The sequence below is a fragment of the Sorex araneus genome, chromosome 5 (assembly GCF_027595985.1).
Source record: "Sorex araneus isolate mSorAra2 chromosome 5, mSorAra2.pri, whole genome shotgun sequence".
NCBI classification, from domain to species: domain Eukaryota; kingdom Metazoa; phylum Chordata; class Mammalia; order Eulipotyphla; family Soricidae; genus Sorex; species Sorex araneus.
This window is the reverse complement of record NC_073306.1, coordinates 120,573,664-120,593,953: the sequence shown is the minus strand read 5'-3', so window position 1 is coordinate 120,593,953 and position 20,290 is coordinate 120,573,664. Positions and strand designations below refer to the sequence as shown.

At 48.9% G+C, this 20,290-nt stretch overlaps 2 protein-coding genes across 3 annotated transcripts in view; one reads left to right on the top strand and one right to left on the bottom strand.

The window, feature by feature from the left end:
- The window catches only part of RPN2 (ribophorin II), a 49,305-nt gene extending 39,849 nt beyond the window's left edge, over positions 1–9,456 (bottom strand). For both annotated transcript variants that reach the window (XM_055137864.1, XM_004612500.2), the window contains exons 1-2: positions 9,293–9,456; positions 4,851–5,044 (exon numbers count right to left, since the gene is read on the bottom strand). In XM_055137864.1, the coding sequence (XP_054993839.1) occupies positions 4,851–5,044; positions 9,293–9,305 (207 nt within the window). In that variant the 5' untranslated portion in view covers positions 9,306–9,456. The remainder of the gene's footprint in view (positions 1–4,850; positions 5,045–9,292) is intronic.
- Positions 9,423–20,290, top strand: part of MROH8 (maestro heat like repeat family member 8) — a 62,223-nt gene continuing 51,355 nt past the window's right edge. The window contains exons 1-5 of the mRNA XM_055139942.1: positions 9,423–9,428; positions 9,530–9,594; positions 12,030–12,151; positions 14,605–14,720; positions 16,911–17,033. Of these exons, the coding sequence (XP_054995917.1) occupies positions 9,423–9,428; positions 9,530–9,594; positions 12,030–12,151; positions 14,605–14,720; positions 16,911–17,033 (432 nt within the window). The remainder of the gene's footprint in view (positions 9,429–9,529; positions 9,595–12,029; positions 12,152–14,604; positions 14,721–16,910; positions 17,034–20,290) is intronic.

Sequence of the window (20,290 nt, the reverse complement as noted above, 5' to 3'; positions counted from 1 at the left end):
TGGGGGGAGGGGAGGCTGGGCAGCCCACCCAGTGAGGACGCTTCACCCATCTGTTGAAAGCTCGAAATCCTGGCTTCAGCGGCTCATTTTCCCGACTGAAGGCTGATACTGCCCCCTCCATGTTCCCCCTGCCCCACCTATCCCCTCCAGCTCTCTCTGCACCATCCCCAAGTACTCAAACACCCAGAGCTGGGAACCAACACAGGCCCTTCACTTGCATGCACACGTGCCGGACACATCTCCCCATTTAACCCAGGACAGTTACGACTAGAAAGGGAAAGTGCCTGCTTCACTTGAGTAACCCGGGAACACTCACGTGTCCTGCCGGCAGTCCCCTAAAGGTGGCTTTCATGATTCCTGGCATAGCACGTACCCATTTACGGAGTATTTTCACTACAGTGCCTACAGAATCACCCCACTGCTCTCAGAGCTTGTTAAAAACCAAGCAATGATATCTATAATCATCACCGCCAGGTGCCAATGTATTTTAAATACAAACAGTAGCTGAGAACCATAATGAAAGACATTCACCCTTCGTAACACCTGAAGTCGATTCTGCTAGTCCCAGCCTCACAGTCTTACTAGACCCGTTACACCCAACTCACCACAACAATCTCGTGTAATGAAATACCCAAACGCTCCCCTAAGGATGGGTCTGTGAGCAGCGGCCAACTAAGGGCCCTGATGGCGGGCGCCCGTCTCTACTCTGCTGAAAGCGGCCCCTGCCAGAGGAGGCCCAAGGACGAGCCCCTCCCGGACTGGGCATCTTTTTCAGTTGGGCTCTGGGGTCTGACGTGGTGGTGCTCTGGGACTACTCCTGGTCTTCGGCAGGGGCAATCGCTCCCAGGAGTGCTCAGAGGACCAGGCAGAACCAGGGATTGAACTCAGGTCCCCCACGTGTAAAGCACAGGCATCAGTCTTCCAGCTTTATCTTGGCCCTCAACGAATTTCTCTGGTTTGTTTTGGTGCCTAGGGATCTCCTGGCAGGGCTGGGGACCATACGGGGTGTGGTGAACTGAACTCGGCCAATCTCATGTAAAGCAAACTCTGTAAACACTGTAGTAGCTCTCTGGTCCCTAAATGGATCTTTTTTTTCTTGCTTTTGGGCTACACCTGGCAATGCTAAGGATTTACTCCTGGCTCCGTGCTGAGGCCTTACTCCCGATGGTGCAAGGGGGCCCTACAGGGTGCCAGGGATGGAACTGGGGCTGGCCAGATGTCCAACTGGGGTTGGTTAAGGCAAATTCCTCGACTCCTGCACTATCTCTCCAGCCTGAGAGCTAATACTCCCCACATGCTACTCTGTGTGAACTACCCTACATGTATCACCTGGGAGCTGAGAACTCTCATCTCCATCTCCACCTTCTAAGGAAGAAACCAAAACCCCGTAATGTTCAGGAAGCGGCTGTGCAATTGTGAGGTCAAGAACTTGAAGCCAGGGGACAAGGGGGAAGGTATACTGTGGTTCTTGGTGGTAGAATATGTGCACTGGTGAAGGGATAGGTGTTTGAGCATTTTATAACTGAGACTGAAGCCTGAAAGCTTTGTAACTTTCCACATGGTGATTCAATTAAAAAAAAAAAAAAAGAAAGAAACTCAGAGCACTGTTAAAAAAAAAAAAAGAACTTGAAGCCAGGGGCCAGAGTGATAATACAGTGGGTAGGTCGTTCCCTTGCATGCGGCTGGCCCAGGTTTGAGCCCCAGCATCCCATATGGTCCTCCGACAGAAGAAACTCCTGAGTGCAGAGTCAGGAGTATAACCCCTGAGCATCGCAACACTGGGTCACTGTCACTGTCATCCCACTACTCATCGATTTGCTCGAATGGGCACCAGTAATGCCTCCATTGTGAGACTTGTTACTATTTTTGTTATCACTGGGTGCAACAACGACAACAACGAAAAGAGCTTGAAGCCGGGCAGCCTGATTTTACAGTCTGTTTCACAGACATAGAACTGGCCTGAACATGCATACCTGAATCACTCTGCAGGGGGACTACGGGGGTGGTTTCCACCTGCATCACATCCCTTCACTGTGAAACATCAGCAGGGAATACCATCAGGAGGATGTGTTCAACCTCGAAGAACTCCAAACCAGGAGACTGATGAAGTGCACTGCTCATTTAAGTGAGAGCACCTCCCTGGGCCTAGAACATCTCAGACTGACCCAAAGATTCCACAGAAACTGGAAAAATCACCAGGAGAAAGTTTTCATTTTGCTTTCGAACAGCCAAAAGACAGCCTGAAGCTAACACTGAAATTTTCACTCCTACATATTACAGTACAAAATCTTAAAGCTGGAGGTCAGAGAGGTGGTGTAGGAACAGGGAGAGGTGGTGTAGGAACAGGGAGCCCCAGTCTGACCCCGGAGCAGTGGGGCCCAGTGGAAGGGCCCTGAGCACAGTAGAATGAGAAACCAGAAGCAAGCAAATTCTCGTGGTCAAGACCCTCTCCATGTCACTGGATTTGTTCTCTCTACTGATGCTGCAAAGGCCAGAGCGAAGGGACATCCCATTCAGCCAGCATCTGGGCCAGGCCAGGCTGAACTCACCAGCACAGATTGTAAATAGAAACAAATCTTTTAAAAGATTGACAGGATAGTGGTAGCTACCACTCATTGGGACACTTCCTAGACAGATGATTCTACATCTTTCCAGTGATCCAGGGTGGAAGGCAGCTGAACCAGAATTAAAACTGGAGAGAGGGGCCGGAGCGATAGCACAGTGGGGAGGGTGTTTGCCCTGCATATAGCCAACCTGGGTTCGATCCCTGGCATCCCAGCACCGCCAGGAGTAATTCCTGAGTGCAGAGCCAGGAGTAACTCCCGAGCATAGTTGGTCAGGACCCAAAAAAGACAAAAAAACAAAACAAAACAAAAAAACCTGGAGAGCGGTCCAGAGAGATAGCACAGGGCCTAAAGCACCCAGCCCGAGGCCAGTTTGATGTATGACCCTGCACATGCTTCCCCGAGCACTGCTAGGAGTGATTCCTAAGCAGAGAGTCAGGAGTAAGCCCTGAGCACCACCAGGTGTGGCCCAATGTGTCCCTTTCCCCCACCTCCAAAAATAAATAAAATGGGACGAACTCGCTTTGTCTGTGCTCAGTTTTAGGGCCATCCCGGCAGTGCTCAGACCATGCAGTGCTGGGGATCTAGCCCAGGGCTCCCACCTGCAACACATTCGCGCCAGCCCTTTCAGCCGTCTCCCAGCCCGTGCTCATGCTCCTGAGCCAAACTCACTTTATGAGGAGGTGAAAGCCTTTGCTCTGAGGGCTTACAAAATTATCACGAGGCAAAGTCTGTGTCCGTGACACATTCACAGGAAGGAAACCTTGGGCAGGAACAAGAGGGAACTGTCAGAAAGAAATTTAATGGTCCCCCGAGCACCTCAGGAGTGATTCCTGAGCGCAGGGCCAGGAGTAACCCTGGAGCATCAACGGGTGGAGCCCAAAATCCAAAAATAAATAAATTTCTACGTGTGGACTATGTAAGGCAGAGGTCAGCACACTTTCTGGGAAGGGTCAGGGAGAAACTATTGTAGGCTTTTCTGGACCAGCAGTCCTTTCTTTTTCTGCCACCTCCACCCCCACGCCCACCCCCCTGGACTGACGGCCTCCTCAGGATACTCAACTCTTCATGTTCAAGTGCAAATGGACAACATGTGGGTGAACTGGCAGAGATGGGTTCCCCGAGTCTGGTCAGGGGCAGGAAATATAAAAGAGAAGCCGAGAACATCGGAAATTCTCCGAGACTGTGGCCTCCCATTAATAACAAAGACTGGGGCCCCAGGGAGGAAGGCGAGGAAGAAGAGGAGGAGCCCCTCACGCCTAGCTCATGCCTAGGGCCTCCTGCGCCTCCTGCCTCGAAAGCCAGAGGCGGGTGGGAGATCCTGGGGCTGCCTCGCACGGGCAAAGCAGGATCCTGGCGTCAGAACCACTGGCCACAGAGCACCTCGAGCGAGTATTCCACCTCTGGTCGCCCCGACAACCAAAACAGGGTGGCACTGGGGGGAAGTCATCTGTTTTATAAAAAGAAAGGGCAGGAGGGAAACTGGTGACATTGGTGGTGGGAAATGTGCACTGGTGTAGGGAAGGGTGTTAGAAACATTGTATGACTGAAACCCAATCATGAACAACTTTGTAACTGTGTATCTCACAGTGATTCAGTTAAAAAAAAAAAAAAAAAAAGGGCTGGAGCGATAGCACAGCAGGTAGGGCGTTTGCCTTGCATGAGGCTAACCCAGGTTCGATTCCCAGCATCCCATATGGTCCCCTGAGCACCACCAGGAGTAATTCCTGAGTGAAGAGCCAGGAGTAACCCCTGTTCATTGTCAGGTGTGACCCAAAAAGCAAAAAAAAAAAAAAAAACGAAAGTGGGGTGATCACAGTGACAGCAAAGTGGGTAAGGCACTGAACTTGCACGTGGCGGATGTGGACTCGAACCCCCATGTCCCATAAGACAAGAGTAAGTCCTGAGCACCACTGGGTGTGGCCCACAAATGAACAAACCAAGGGAAAGGGCTAAATTCCCCAATAAGAAGGCAGAAGCTGTCCAACTGGATAAAATACTAAGTCCCGGTTCTTCAAGCGCAGATGCTCCCTTGAACATGGGTCTCACTTGCTTGTCTTGATGTTTCTTTACCTCTTTCCACTCTGGAGAAACCTGTGTTCACTCCTGAATGTCTATTTTCCTTCTTTCTCTCCTCTCCTAACTCTCACTTCAGACCCTGCTCCATGAAGTTTACAAGCATTATTAGTCTGACAATACCTTGTCCACAGGTCAACCTGGTCATCGAAAGTAAAAAACAAACAAACAAAAACCTATCTGGACTGAAGTATAATTCTGTATCTTTACCTTTGCATCTGGCACCCGGGCCCCCAGGCTGCTGAGCCCCACGATAGAGTAGAAGGCGGACTCCAGGCTCTGGAACGGGCGGTCCAGCGAGGCTTTCAGTCTCTCCACGTCATGCTGGGTGAGGTAGTGACTGAGCATCAGCGCCTGGGTGCTGGCGAGGATTGTCAGGGCCAACAGGAAGACAGTGCTTGAACCTTGGAGGAAAACAACTGTTAAATGCACCGCACTCGAAATGCACCATAAACTCTAGATGCAGGCCGAAGTCTGGGAACCTAACTGCAGAAGGATGTGGGCGGGAAGGGGTGAGGGGTGGGGGGCGCTTAGCCTGGAAAGATGCCTGGGCCCCAGTCAACAAGCGGAAGCCAATGTTCCCAGGAGCCTCCGTGTCCCCAAAGCACAGGACTCACGGCGCCATTCCCAGCTCAAGTCCCTCCCTAACTCGTCTGCCCCTCGGGCCAGAGCGAGTCCTCACCGGGGCCTTGAGGCCTCTTGGCCACATCCTTCCCTCATTCTTCTCTCCGCCTGTCCCCTCCTTGACTCTAAGGAGTCAGGCTCCTCCCGACTCAGCACTATTTCATGCCTGCCCCTACTTTGGTTTGCCTCGATTCCTTCAGAAGCTCGCCCCCGGGGGAAGAGCGTGGAACGGAGCCTGAGGGACCACGGTGAAACCCACGCAGAGGCCCTGTCTTAGTAACGTGGTCAAGGCGGTAACAGTGTAATTGGTCTGTGGCTCAGTTTCCCCAGATGGAGAGAACAGAACTGAGCTCAGGGTTGCTGGGAGCACTGCATGAGTGGGTAGGGTGATGCAGTAGACAAGGTGCTGGCCTTGTGCGTGGACAACCTCCATTCCCCAGCACCCCTTACGATCCTCGGAGCCCCATCTGGCGTGACCCCAGAGCACAGAGGTAGGAGGAAACCCTGAGCATCAGTGGGTGCTCCCCAGCCCCAGCGGCCTCCCCCAAAAGATGTCAGATTCAAGGCCCTGGTGACAGCTCAATGGGCTGGAGCACATGCTGTGCACGTAGGAGGCCGGGGTTTGATCGATGGCACAATGTGGTCCCCTGATCTCCAACACTGATCCAGGGGGCGTGTATGGCCTAACCACCCCGCCCCCGTCTTAGGGCATATTCAGGTATTAAATACAAGGGACATCCGAATGTGAGTCACCGCCCCTGTCACCCTCACTGTTGCCGTCTGCATTCACTGCAACCCCGGCTGCTCCCAGCGGTATTTTTTAGCTCAATGACTGACTCCTCGGCTACACTTGAAGCTGAGTTCAGAGATGGTTCCTTTTTTCCTTCCCAGGACTGCACACCACAGAGAAGTAGTAGCAAGCTATTGTTTTCTGAATGAATGGGAAGAGACAACCCCAGTTTATTATGCCCCAGGACACACACAAAAGAGCAACAGTGTGGATCTACTTTCCCTTACAAAACTGCAACATTTGAAGGGGCTGATTCATGTCAGAACTCTGCCACCCAAGTAATTATAGGAATCAGAAGGTGAACATTAGTCATCCCAAATCCTTTGCCTACAGTGTCAAATTTAGAACGCCTCAAGAAAGGCATTTTTATATCCGTTTTATAAATAAGAAAACTTGGTAAAAGGGTGAGAGGAACCTGCTCCCAACCAGTCTTGAACTCAAACCCAGATTCTGACGATAGTGCTGCCACGCCACTATACTCTGGAGAATGTTGTTGGGAGACCTACATTAAGAGCATGAAAGGGGCTGGAGCGATAGCACAGCGGGTAGGGCGTTTGTCTTACACACGGCCGACCCAGGTTCAATTCCCAGCATCCCACATGGTTCCCTGAGCACCGCCAGGGGTAATTCCTGAGTGCAGAGCCAGGAGTGATTCCTGAGCATCGCTGGGTGTGACCCAAAAAGGAGGAAAAAAAATATGTGTACTGTGGAATATTCATCAAATATTACTGAATGTCTACTACACAGCAAGTATTATTTTGGGTGTTAAAAAAACACAGGAAACAAACCGAAAATCCCAGCCTCCAGCCTGAGCTAGGAGTTTTCATTCGAGTGTGCAAAAAAATGATAGCGCACAAAATATTAAGTAACATTATTTATCCTTTTAGGAGGTCACAGGCGCTATGGAGAAAAACAAAGCACAGAAGGGAGATCTGTAGAAAGGCGCAATTTTAAGATCTGTGAAGATGGCTGGAGCAATAGCGCAGCAGGTAGGGCATTCGCCTTGCACGCAGCCGACCCGGGTTCGATTTCTCCACCCCTCTCGGAGAGCCCGGCAAGCAACCAAAATATCTCGCCCACACGGCAGAACCTGGCAAGCTACCCGTGGCATATTCGATATGCCAAAAACAGTAACAACAAGTCTCACAATGGAGATGTTACTGGTGCCCGCTCGAGCAAATTGATGAGCAACGGGATGACAGTGACAGTGAAGATCTGAGCAAGAAATAAAAGATACTGTGTGTACACCTTAAAGAAAAGAAGGTAGACGTGATGAAGGCTTTAGGGGGAAATGACACCCCCCTCCCCCCAAAAAAAGCAAGCGCAAAGGCCCCAAGTCAGGTTAGTTTAGACAGGATTTTTTTTTTTTTTGTGGGGGGGAGCGAGCCACACTTTGTGGTGCTCTAGGATCACATGCAGTGCTGGGACTTGGACCAGTGTTCCAGCAGCAGCCACAGGCGCAGTAAGGGCTTTAACCTCTACACCACCTCCTGGCCCAGGACAATCACTGTCACAGTCACTGTCATCCCGTTGCTCATCAATCTGCTCGAGCGGGCAAGGAGGATGGTCTGGCTAAAGAGAAGAGAAAGGAGTACCCGACAAGGTGAAACCCAGAGGGTTCACTAAGTCTCAGTATGCACTCTGGCCTTTCCTGAGAAAGAAGGGACCCACTGGGAAGTTTTTGAGCAGACGGGAGATTTGATGAACTTGTTTTGTGGTTTGCTCGGATTTTATTTATTTACTTATTTTGGAGCCACAACTAGAGGTGCGGGCTCCGTGCTCAGGCAATCACACCTGGCAGAGCTCAGGGGACTCTACCTGGTGTCCAGGATGAAACTCAGTCATTAGCATGCAAGGCAAGTGCACTCCCCGGTGCACTACCTCTCCAGCCTCTCCATGGGCATTTTAACAGGAGCAGAGCACTACTGTGAGACTCTGCAGGGGCAGAGAGGAAACCAGGTAGGAGACCATCAACACGAAGCAAAAAGGCGGCAGTGGTCTGAGCCAGGGAGACGGCAGTGGAAGTGACAGGCAGTGGCCAGAAATCAAAGTTAATATGAATGGCTAAAAGAAAGATCGGTGGAGCCAGGGTGCCCAGCAACCAGGGGTACACCCACAGCCTCCCTACTCTGAGTTCTAGCCAGTGATTACAACCTACCCTTTCCCAGCAAGACTGGGGAAAACACAGCCTGTGGGTCAGCACCCCTAACTTCCCCCAGCTCCAGTCAGGGATGCCCTAGAGTGAACAGGTGAGCACCGGGCAGCTGCAGGCCACACCTATACACGTGCTGCATGCACCGGCCAAGACCTGCACCTCCACAGAGACGCCAGGGAACCTTCAACTAGGAAAGCCAGTGGGTCTGAGCTACCACCACACAACCCTGCATTCCTCTAGTGAAGTCTGCAAGTCACTGACTCCTCCATCACTCGGGCAATTTGTCTGGGATCCTGCCGTCTGTCCAACCAAAATACAAGACGCTTTCCCCAAACGGGGGTGAGGACACATCGAGATTCCAGCCTGCAGCAGTGCATTCCACCACCAGCGACGCCGCGGGAAACTTTCCCGAGTGCATGCAAACTCAGCTAGCACTCACAGACGGCCCCTGCTCGGAGGCAAAGACCCTCCCCGAAACGAGGCTGAGGTCCTTATCCGCAAAACCTTATCCACTGCTCGGGGTCCCGGAACCAAGACGTGTCAGACGACTGCAAGGTTACACCCTCTAGTGCAAACTCGTCATCTAGTAACTTCAGCGTTTAACGGAGCGTTTAGGAGCCCGCAGTTCCCCGAGGGTGAGTTCCTGGTGTCCTTTCACTAAAGAGAAGGAGGATTTAAAAGACAAAAACCAGACTACGGACAATTTCAGCAAAAGCGCACGCAAGTCGCCCGGCCCGGGAGCCCGCGCGACCCAATGAATGGGGCAGTCCCGCACCAGGGCGCGGAGCGCGGCCGCAACACCCGGGCTGGGCCTCGCGGGGACCCGTAGCCGGCCCCGCACGGCGCCCCCCGACCCCCACTCCGCCCTGCGATCGCGGGGGGTCCGGCCCACTGCACGACCCTCTCTCCGAGAGACCCTCCGGCCCGAGAGGACCGCGCGCCGATGCCCCCGCCCCTCAAGGGAAGGGCGTCCTGCCAGGCCCGCTCCCGAGGGGCGAGCACTAGCTTCCCGCGGGCAGCGGCCCAGGCCCAGAGGCGCTGCGGCCGCGGGGCCCCGACCCTGAGCCATGAGCGAAGCCTCACCCGGCGACGCCATTCCTCCGAGCAGATCCCCGCGGGGCCGGGGCCGCAGCTCGACTTCCGCCTGAGGAAGTGCCTCCCGGAGCGCGCCGCAGGGGACGCCAGGGACTCGGGGCCGGCTCAGAGTGCCGCGATGGCCGCGAGGCCCAGGTCAGTTCCCGCCGGGCCGCTGCCCGCCGCCGTGGCCGGGATTCCACGCAGTCCTCGCGCCCGAAGGACCTCGCGATCCGCTCGGTCCAGGTCCGCTTCCTGCCGCCCACCCCCCGCTCCCGGCGCCACTTGGATCAGCCCGCCTCCAAACGGTCGTAGGCCGGGACGCGATTGGACGCGGCTTCTGGGTGGGCCCGAGACGGGGCCTGTGCTGATTGGCTCGTCGTATTGATTGGTCGGTCGCCCTGTCATTCAGTTGTCTCGCGGCAGCCCGGCCGATTTTAAAGGGACGGGTCCCTTGGTGTGGGAGGGCGGCGGTGGGAAGGGTAGCGATCGCTTTTAGACCAGTTTTCACAAATGAAGTAACCGATTCAAAAATGAAAGTGACTTATCTTAAAATAATTACTAAAGACCCCCAACGTGTACAGCATATCCATTATCTTGGCTCCTTATCACCAACGTTCAGTGACACGTGCACTATTAGTAGATTTACCACTCTGCTTTTGTTTGGGGGCGACACCCAACAGTGCTTAGGTCGCTCGCGGCGCTGTGCAGAGAAGGACAGAAGTATCCAGCGGTGCCCTGGGATCATGCTGGGGAAGAGTAGAAAACCCCCCTTAAAAGAGTTGGAAGCCCTAAGATATAAATCAAGGCAACGTGACTTCATAATCTTTGTTTGTGCCTATTATGAATATAGACAGTCCCAGGCTTTGAGCTCGGGCTTTACTCCTGGCGGGATCCGGGGGACCAGGGTCAGCTGTGTGTAGAGCAAGCACCCTACCAATTACACTATCTCTCCAGCCCCTGTATTAGCTACATTTCAACTGATTGTTAGCCACATGTAGCTAGTGGATATGGCTTTGGACAGGGCAGAATCAGAGAGAATTTCTACAAATCATAGGACACTGATAATCTAGATTTATAAAAAGATCTTTCAATTTAGTAAGATGTCCTGCCAGTGATGTGCTGGAACCATCTCAGCTGACTAGTGAGAGTCAATTGTTAAATGCAATTTAACAATCTTGAAGATTGACTTAAATAGAACTAGGGGAGGTGACTCTATGCTCAGGAGTGACCTGGCCAGTGGCGAGGGAAACCTCCTGTACTGTCTCTGAAGCCCTAAATACTGCTATTTAAAATAAAAGATAATACAATTAAGGTGGCTTGTAATAAAATAGAATGAAAACAAAAACCTATTCATTTCTGATTGCTACACTTTACTATTGTTTATACTTTTTATGGTTGCGTGTACTCACTGTGTGGTAGAAATATATGATGGGGTGCTAGTGCATAGCTCTTCTCAAGTAACAATAGGAGTTTTGGGCCATGTTGGGTCTATTTTATAGACTCAGCAAATGGTTCAAACCATAGCTTGATTTGTTTAATTTTATTTTGAATTTGGGGCCACATCCACTGATGCTCCAGGTTTACTCCTGACTGCACTCAGGAATCACTCTTATGGGACCTGGGGATCAAACCCATGTCAGCAACATGCAAGGCAAGTGCCCTACCTGCTGTACTATCTCTCTAGCCCCAAGAGCTTGATTTAATGCCTTGTTGCTCGACTAAAAGATAAGAAAATAGGATAGAAATTAGATTTAATTTCTCTTTGTGCGTGAAATGGTCTTGTCTGCACATTTTATATTGTGAAAGGCACAAAAACTTAAATTGTTCCCCCCACACACATACACACACCCTCATTCCCATCCCTTTTTTGCAATTGTGCGAATAAATTCAGGAACAAAGCGCCTTGCCCTTGTATTGCTTAAATTTAAACAGGAAGAACTAGGTAGTGGCTGGTGAATATCATAGACCAGTATATGGTGTTTCAGAAGAGGTGTATTCAAAAAAAAGCAAAAGAGAAGGCAAGAGGAAGGGGAGGTCGGTGGAAATGGTGAGGGCAGGGGTTCTACTCAGTCTCTCTACATAGCGGCTTAGTATTTCCTAGCAATCCTTTCACTCTCCACAAGCCTCGTTGACATTCAGCTCTGGCCAGGTAGACAAGATTATTCCTCGTGGAGCTTATAGTCTGATGGGAGACAGCCCACAAGCACAAGTGAACAAGGGAGTTAGGTAATGGTTAAATACTGTGATCAAAATCAGAAAGCCAGGGCCAGAGTGACAGTACAGTGGTAAAGTCTGACTTGAATTCAATCCCTGGTACCCCCACCTTTTAGCCCCACCAGGACTGACCCCCGAGGGGGAGCCAGGAGTAAGCTACAGGGTGGCATGATGTGGTCCAAAATTTTTTTTAAAAAAGTAACTTTGGGGTGGGGAGGGGCTTCATAAATCCATTGGTGAACAGTTCATACTTCTGTGGTGCTGCCAACAGAACTACTGCCAGGGTGGAATCAAATGACAGTGTGTGGGGGGGACATGGGCTCTCTGCTGGTGGGAATGAGGCTGTAGCATTGTGAACCAGAAACATTAATCTTAGTATTGCAAACCATGATGCTTCAATTATTTTTTTAATTAGTTGGGGGGAAAAAATGAAGTGCCTTCCTGAGAAGTGATATTGAATGTGTTTGACTTGAATGATGAGCCAGGCACAGTCTGTAATGCTTTTTTCTATTTTTCTCTTCATTTCTAGGACAAGTGGTTGGGAAGAAGTAGTGATTCCTTATGCTTCTGACAGTGACTCTGGGAGTGTAGATTTGCAGCTGAGCAATTTAGATGACACTCTAAAACAGTTCAGTATCTTGGAACTTGCAGGTAACAAGATGGGATTTTTTCTAAAGGGGATGGGGTGGTGGGAAAGGGACTCTCTTTTCAGGTTAAGTTGCAGTTGCAGTGTGACCAGTCCTGAAGTAGCCTTTTTTTTCCTTTTTTGGGGGCGGGGGGTGCTTTGCTTTGCTCAGGGGCTACTCCTAACTCAGTGCTTCGGAGACCACCCAGTGCCAGAGATCAGACCTAGGACTCCTGCATGCAGAACACGTGCGCCACTTGTTAGAGCCATCTCCCAGCCCTCTAGACTTTTGGCCGTGGATTTTTGTCCCTAACCTTAAAGCAGGGATACCGTTGGGGGCAAGGTGGGCGGTGGCGAGAACAAGAAGTTTCTACATTATTTTGGATGTAAAAAAAACAAACCCTAAATTTGGTCCTGAGAGATAATCCTATAGACCTGCATAGTCTGAGGGCTAAAAAGACTATAAGAAAAAAGGGATAATGGGAAATTGAGAAAGTAAGGATGGAAAACTACAAAAGAGGAAAATGAAGGACTAGGGTGACAATATAGTGGGTGGGGCATTTGCTTTGAGTGCGGCCAATCCAAATCTGATTCCCAGCATCCCTGTGGTTCCCTGAGCACTGCCAGAAGTAATTCCTGAGTGTACAGTCAGGAATAACCCCTGAGCACCATTGGGTGTGACCCCCCCTCCAAAATAGAGCAAAATGAGGTTGTTATAACCTTGTCATTCCATGAGCAAAGGACTATATCCGGTACGCCCTTGGCATAGATTTCAGTCCAATGAAGTCAGCCCAATGGTTTCATCCTGATTTTGAAAATAAATAAGCACAGAAAAAGGAAGTTAGTTTGCTAGAAAGTAATAGAGCAAGGAATCAAGGTAGGCAGACGGCCCCTAAAGCTGTGTTCTTTGTGTGTGTGTAGTGGGGGCATGGGGGATTTACCCAGCAGTTCTCAGGGTTATGCCCTGCTCAGTGCCTTCTCTAGGTACTGCCAGAGAATCATGTGGTGATCCCTTGGGACTCTCACGTGGAAAGCAGGTGCACCAACCCTTTGAACTGCTTCTGCAACATTGCTTGTGTATGCTTTATTTTTTTTTTTAATTTTTGGAGCTTTAATATTTGGGATTCTTGGAGCGGGGGTGGGAGGAGTATTTATTTGGGTCCCACACCCCAAAGTGCTTAGGGCTTACTCCCGGCTCTGTGTGTGGGGATCACTCATGCCAATACTTAGGAGGGCCGTCTCTGGTGCCAGGAATCAAACCAGGGTTGGTTGCATGCAAGGCAAGCACCTTTCCCCTGTATTCTCTCTTTGATGTCTGGAGCTCAGATTATTCTTTTTTCTTTCTTTGGTTTTTGGCCACACTCAGCCGCGCTCAGGGCTTAGTCCTGGCTCTGTGTTCAGGGATTATTCCTGGTGATCTCAGGTGACCTTATGGGAAGTCAAGGATCAAACCTGCACTGGCGGTTTAAGGCAAGGGTTCTACCCGCTGTACCCACTCTCCAGCTCTCAGAGCTTCTGTTCTTATTGAGTGTATGTCCCAGGACCAGAAGTAAGTATCCTCACTTCAGCCCAGTCCAGTTGGAAGAGATGAATAAAAGACAAGGTCACAGCTGTATCTTTAGATTTCATCACTGCAGAGTCATATTCTGCATTGGAATAGGAGTGGCTACCGTTGACTTACTATGGGCCAAATCCTGGCCTAAGCCTTTTTTAAGGAACCTACTTAATGCCCACAATAACCCTATTTTACAGATAAGGAAGCTAACATTCCAAGACAAACTAACTTGATAAGTTACAAGTTATCATCCAACTAATAAGTCAGAAAGCCAGAACTCAAAACTAGTCTCAAACTGAGATGTGAAGCCTATGATCACAAATATTAGACTACAGATCAGAAGTGTTTGAGCCTTAGGAGGCCCTTGGAGAACACTGAGTTTGTCTTTGAGAAAACTGAGATTTGGGGGTCAGGGAGGGGCAGGCTTGGGGTGGTGCTCAGGACTTACTCCTGGCTCTGAGTTCAGGGATTACTCTTGGTGGTGTTTGTGGGAGGCAGGGATCACACCTGGGTCAGCCGTGTGCAAGGCAAACACCGTACCCACTGTCCTTCCACACTGGCTCTGAAAACTGAGACTCTGAGAAGGGAAGAGAGAGTAACAAAAGTGAGGCTAGGACCGGAGCGACAGTACTGCAGGGAGCACGTTTGCGCTGCCCACAGCCGAGCTGAAATCAATCCCCGGCATCCCACATGGTCCCCCGAGCACCACCAGGGGTAATTCCTGAGGGCAGAGCCAGGAGTGACCCCTGAGAATTACTGAGTGTGACCCAAAAAGCAAAAAAAAAAAAAAAAAAAAAGTGAGGCTAGAGCAGTCTGTCTTGGCACCAAGGTTTCTCCCCATTACACCACATACCCACACGGTGTGGAGGTATCAGTCGGGATCATTTCCTTCTGTTTTTGACTTGTCTGGATTCCCACCTACAGTCCACGCATCTTCCCCGGATAGTCTTGGACCACTTACTTCCCAGACCTACCTCAGTGAGGATGCCATCGAGAAAATGATCCACTGGGTCCAGGAGGCTTTCAGGGGCCAGCTGAAGGTATGCACAAGCCCTCCCTGACTTGTCCAACTTACTTCTCCATGTGTAGCAAATGCTTGTAACATTAAAAAAATTAACAAACAGGGGCTGGGGCAATAGCACAGCGGGTAGGGCGTTTGCCTTGCACGCGGCCGACCGGGTTCGAATCCCAGCATCCCTATGGTCCCCTGAGCACCGCCAGGGGTAATTCCTGAGTGCAAAGCCAGGAGTAACCTCTGTGCATTGCCAGGCGTGACCCAAAAAGAAAAGAAAATTAACAATAATTTGCTTTGCTGTTTGGTTTTGCTGAGCTAGGGCCTCACCACGGAAGGTGTATGGTGCATTGCTGAGCCGTATTCCCTGGCCCCCACCTTTCGAGTCATCTCCCTAATGCTTTCAAAGATTTTTCTATATGGATCTCTCTGGGCCCCCAAATGATCCTTTATGGTAAATTTCTTGGTGTGGCTTTGCAAAGTCAAAGGATATCTATTTTTGATTTGATTTGGTTTGGTTTTGGGGGCCCCACCTGGGCTCAGGGCTTACTCTTGGCTCTGTGCTCAAGGATCACACTTAGTTGTGCCCAGGGGCCCATCTGTGGTACTGAGAATCAAACCAGATTTGGTATATATACAAGTCAAGTACCTTACCCACTGCACTCTCTCTGGCCTGGACATCTACCTCTTTAAAAAAAATTTTATTGTTTTAATTGAATCACTGTGAGAAACAGTTACAAAGCTTTCGTGATAGGGTTTCAGCTATACAGTGTTCAAACACCATCCCTCCACCAGTGTACATTTCCCACCACCAGTATCCCTGTATCATTCCTGCCACCCTCCCCTCACCTGCCTCTGTGGCAGGCACTTTCTCTCCTCTCTTCTCCTCTCTTCTCTTCTTCTCTCTCTCTCTCTCTTTCTCTCTCTCTCTCTCTCCGTCTCTCTGTGTCTCACTCTTCCCTGCCCCCTACCTCAGAGGCCATCATGTTTAGTCCTTTACCCACTTTCAGCACACATCTCCCATCCTGAATGATCCCTTCCAGCCATCATTGTCGTACTGGTCCCTTCTCTATCACAACTGCCCTCTTCCCCAGCCCTTGGGGCAGGCTTCCAACCATGAGCCATTCATCCAGGCCTTTCTCTCTACTATCCTTGATGTCAGTCTCATACTATGTTGGTTTTTTTTTTAAATATCCCACAGATGAGTGCAGTCATTGTATGTCTGTCCTTCTCCTTCTGACTTATCTCACTTAGCATGATACTCTCCAGGTCCATTCATTTATAAGCAAATTTCATGACTTCATCTCTCCTCACAATTGCATAGTATTCCATGATGTAGTTGAACCATAGTTTCTTTAACCAGTCATCTGTTCAAGGGAACTCATTGTTTCCAGATTATGGCTATTGTGAACACTGCTGCAGACATTACCTTTTTAAAGCTTTTAAATAGGTACTATAAAATTATCTCCCAGAAATGTTAAAACTATTTATACTCTCATCAGCAGAATATGTTGAGTGTTCAGTGGTTTACCAACATCTGAAATCAATATTAATGTTTTTGCTTTTAATCTTGTCTGATGAGCAAAAGGTATATCCCGTCTGCTTTACCCTCTATCTTGACATCTTTCCTCCTGTCCCATAGTTTCTTGTTTGACCTGGACTTTCATGAGATGTGATTATTGCAACAAATTCTCCCTAATCATTGTCCTCAGTGATTTCTCCTTCTATATCTCTTATTTTATAGGGGTCACACTCTATAGTGTTGGGGGGCATCCATTGCCTCCTTCAGTGATACTTAGCCTGGTGGTTCAGATCTAATAAGGTTCTGTGTTCGAGCCCAGTGATACTTAGGGATCACTAAGTGTGATCCCCAAGAATTGAAAGAAAAATTTTAATCCCTCTACAGTTAGGGACTCCAGACATAGCTCAAAAGGCTGGAAGTCATGCCTGGTATGCACAGGGTCCCAGGTTTGATCCCTGACACTGCATACCCTCCCTCGAACCACCATGTGTAGCTCTGATAGCCCCTAGCAGATGTTGGTGAGACCCTCCCCCAACTTAAAAGCCCTCTGTAATAATCATATTATTAATATCTGATTTATTAAAATAAAAAATAGATTAATTTACAAAGCACTTAAGTATGTATTCTAATGTAGACGTGTAATAGATGTACAGTGGATATATGGATACGTATAACTTTGTATTTCCACAAATTTAGAGTGAACAAGAGGAGCTGACCTTTCTGATATCTTTGTCTACTCTCAGCCAAGCTCTGTCATATGATGAAACTGTAGAATTGTTCATCCACACGCACATCCCAGACATTGTGGGTGTCCTGTATGTAAGTATTGTGACTTCATGGAACCATGCAATTTCAGTGTGTTAGCCAACATTTTCTTTCTTTTTTTTTTTTTTTGTGCCTTCTCCTATAGTAACAATTCTCTTAGCCTCTTATCTTATCAGTATGCTGAAGATAGATCAGAGGACAGAGGGCTTGAGTTAGTTCAGTGGATTGAACTACTCTGAAAAAAACTATCCAGTTGTCCTAGTAAGTCGTCCGAAAGTTCCTGGGAACAGAAAGATGGAATGGAAGCTGTTTCAAGAGCCAGAAGACACAGTTTCTAATTCCAGTTCCATTCAGCATAACCTGTGTGATCTGAGAGAAATCGGCTACCTTCTCTGAGCCTCCAGCTTCTTCTGGAACAGGGGAATAGTCATACCTGTCAGGCTTTTGTGAAGCTCTGAGACAGAATACCTCCTCTTGCTGAGAATAGTTAAGATGCTTCCTGGCCCACACACGCTTGAGCGCTAGACACCAGCACTGTTTGACTGAAACCTAATCATCAATAGCTTTGTAGGGGTCTATCTCACCGTGATTTCATTAAAAATCATTATTTTTTAAAAAATGCTTCCTGGCCAGAGAGAGTGTTTCAGAGGGCTGGCTACAGGCGGCCTCCAATGCTGGCCGCCCAGTTTTGCTTATGGACATCACACGATCCTCAGGCACCATCAGGAGCGACAATCCTGCCCCCAGCACCAAGCCTACGGATGAGGTTCACCAATTAAGTCTTTGGAAGAGCAAGTTGCAAACAACTCTCAGGGTCTCAGTGGCAGAGGTTTATCTGCCGAAACAATTCAGACCTATTTGTATCACTTTAACATTTCAGATCTGGGGGCCAGCGAGATCCGTGGCACTATACATTGAGTGAGATGCCTGCCTTGCACACAGCCCTGTTAGGTGCCCTCTCCAGCAGCCCCTAGGGTCCCCTGAGCATGGTCAGGACTGATTCCTCAACGCAGAGCCAAGACTAAGCCCTGAGCACCATCAGGGCTGGCTCAGAAACCAAAAAACAAAAAGAGACCAAAAAAAAAAAAAAAAGGTCTGGAAGAGAACATCTGATTGGCACAGTTCTCCCTGCCTGCAGCAAGCTAGGGACAGAGCCACATGGGGCTGATGCCATTTCTGACCAATTCTACTCCCTGCTAAGTAGAGCCGGTTTCCAGGGAAATGTGATCTGGGTGGTTATCTCCCCAAGCTCCTATACAAATACTTCATAAACATAACGTAACTCTCATCTTAACGTCCCAGAATTTAGCATAATGAATCAAATAATAGAGATTTCATCCTAACCCATTTTTTTTTCTTTTTGGGCCACACTCAGTGATGCACAGGGATTACTCCTGGCTCATGCACTCAGGAATTACTCCTGGCAGTGCTCAGGGGACCATCTGGGATGCTGGGAATTGAACCCGGATTGGTCGTGTACAAGGCAAACACCCTATCTGCTGTGCTGTTGCTGCAGCCCCACCTAACCGATTTCTTAAGAGAGAGAGCCAAAGATGATTCTGCCAGAAGTGGTTCGGGTAGATCAAAGTACAGTAGGATTGGCAGACTTGGTGGCTTAACCAACGGCGCTGTTTTTTTTTTTTTAACTTTTTATTAAATCACCATGTGGAAAGTTACAAAGTTCTCAGGTTTATATGTCAGTTATACAATATTCAAACACCCATCCCTTCACCAGTGCCCATATTCCACCACCAAAAACCCCAGTATACCCCCCGCCCCCACCCCCTACCCCCTACTGTATAACTAATGAATTTTACTTCATTTTTTCTTTACCTTGATTACATTCCATAATTCAACACAAAACTCACTATAGTTGTTGGAGTTTCCACCCAAGAGAGACAGACCTACTACATTTGATAATTAGTTTTTCATTGCTGGAAATGAAGAGATATGTAGCCCCACTGCTACAAGTACATAACTCTCTCTCCGCGCGACTTAATATTTATAATTGTCAGCAATGTGAAGCGGTTCCTTTTAAACAGGTCTGACTTGGGGGGAAACTCCAAATAATAACAGTAAGTTTTTGTTGAAATATTGAAGGTTTAATGTAGCAGCCACCTCTCTGGACTGTGAACTAAGCAAAAGCCCCACGCTGGCCGACGCGACGTGGCGTACACCATACTATGAGGCGCTGGAAGGGGGATGAGGGGGAAAAAGAAAAAAAAAAAAGGGAAAAGGAAAAAGGAAAAAAAAAAGAGAGAGAGAGAGAGTTATGTACTTGTAGCAGTGGGGCTACATATCTCTTCATTTCCGGCGCTGTTTTTATCCCACGAAGGCCATATGCCCGCAGGGATAGAGAATCAGAGAAACCTCCATTATTTGGGTGTAGGAGAGTAAATAAAGGAGAGGGAAAGGCTTGTGTTTTTATGAGCCCGGGGAAAGGGCCTCATAGAGGACAAATGAAGGCTGTGCATGTGTGTCCTTTGAACAAGGAAGATAATCTGCTCAAGTGTTTTTTTTTTTTTCCTTCCCCCCCAATCTGCTCAAGTTTTAATGCCACAGTGCCAGATTGTTATCAGTGGTGTTAATGGCAATGCTCTGACTTCAATTGATTTGGCTAAGTAGGTCCCTGAGAGGCTGAAGCTGGGGCCTTCTGCTTTGTCCCCATGCCCATGCTCTGCAGACACAATAATAAGCGAGATCCTTAAAAAAATGATCTTGGAAGCCTTCAGGAAAGCTGCCCCCGCCCCAGGATGTGGGTCAGAGAAATGGTTGGAAAAGGAGAAGAGAAGAAAAAAAACAAAATAGAAAAGGGCAATTAAGGGACGTTGGTAATATTCATCATGCACTACTTCTGAATTCCCAGGGAGATTTGACTTCTGATAAGAGAAAGAGATGTACAAAAATAGAAATTTCTCTCCCAGAATCCTATGACAGGAAGAACGGCTTGCTCTGAGAAAGTAGTAGAATCAGAATAATGAAATAGTCCATCAAAATCTTACTGGATCAGGAACTATAGTAAAAAGGGGGTTAGTGACTTTTGGACCCCCAGTATTTAGAGAGAAGGACAGAGAAGGAAAGAAATGAAGGGGGTGGAGAAAGAGGTCAGGCGGTAATGGGTGAACAGACATCCGGGCTTCAGTTACATGGTGATATGGGTGAGCGGTATAGTCCTAGACCTCAACGACACTGAAAACATGAGATCTAAGCTGCAGCCACTCAAACTCTGTAATGTGCCTGTCAAGTTCACAGGTGGGGATGGCCTGGGAGTTGGGATGGAGTGGGAATATGGGAACACTGGCATAGGGAAG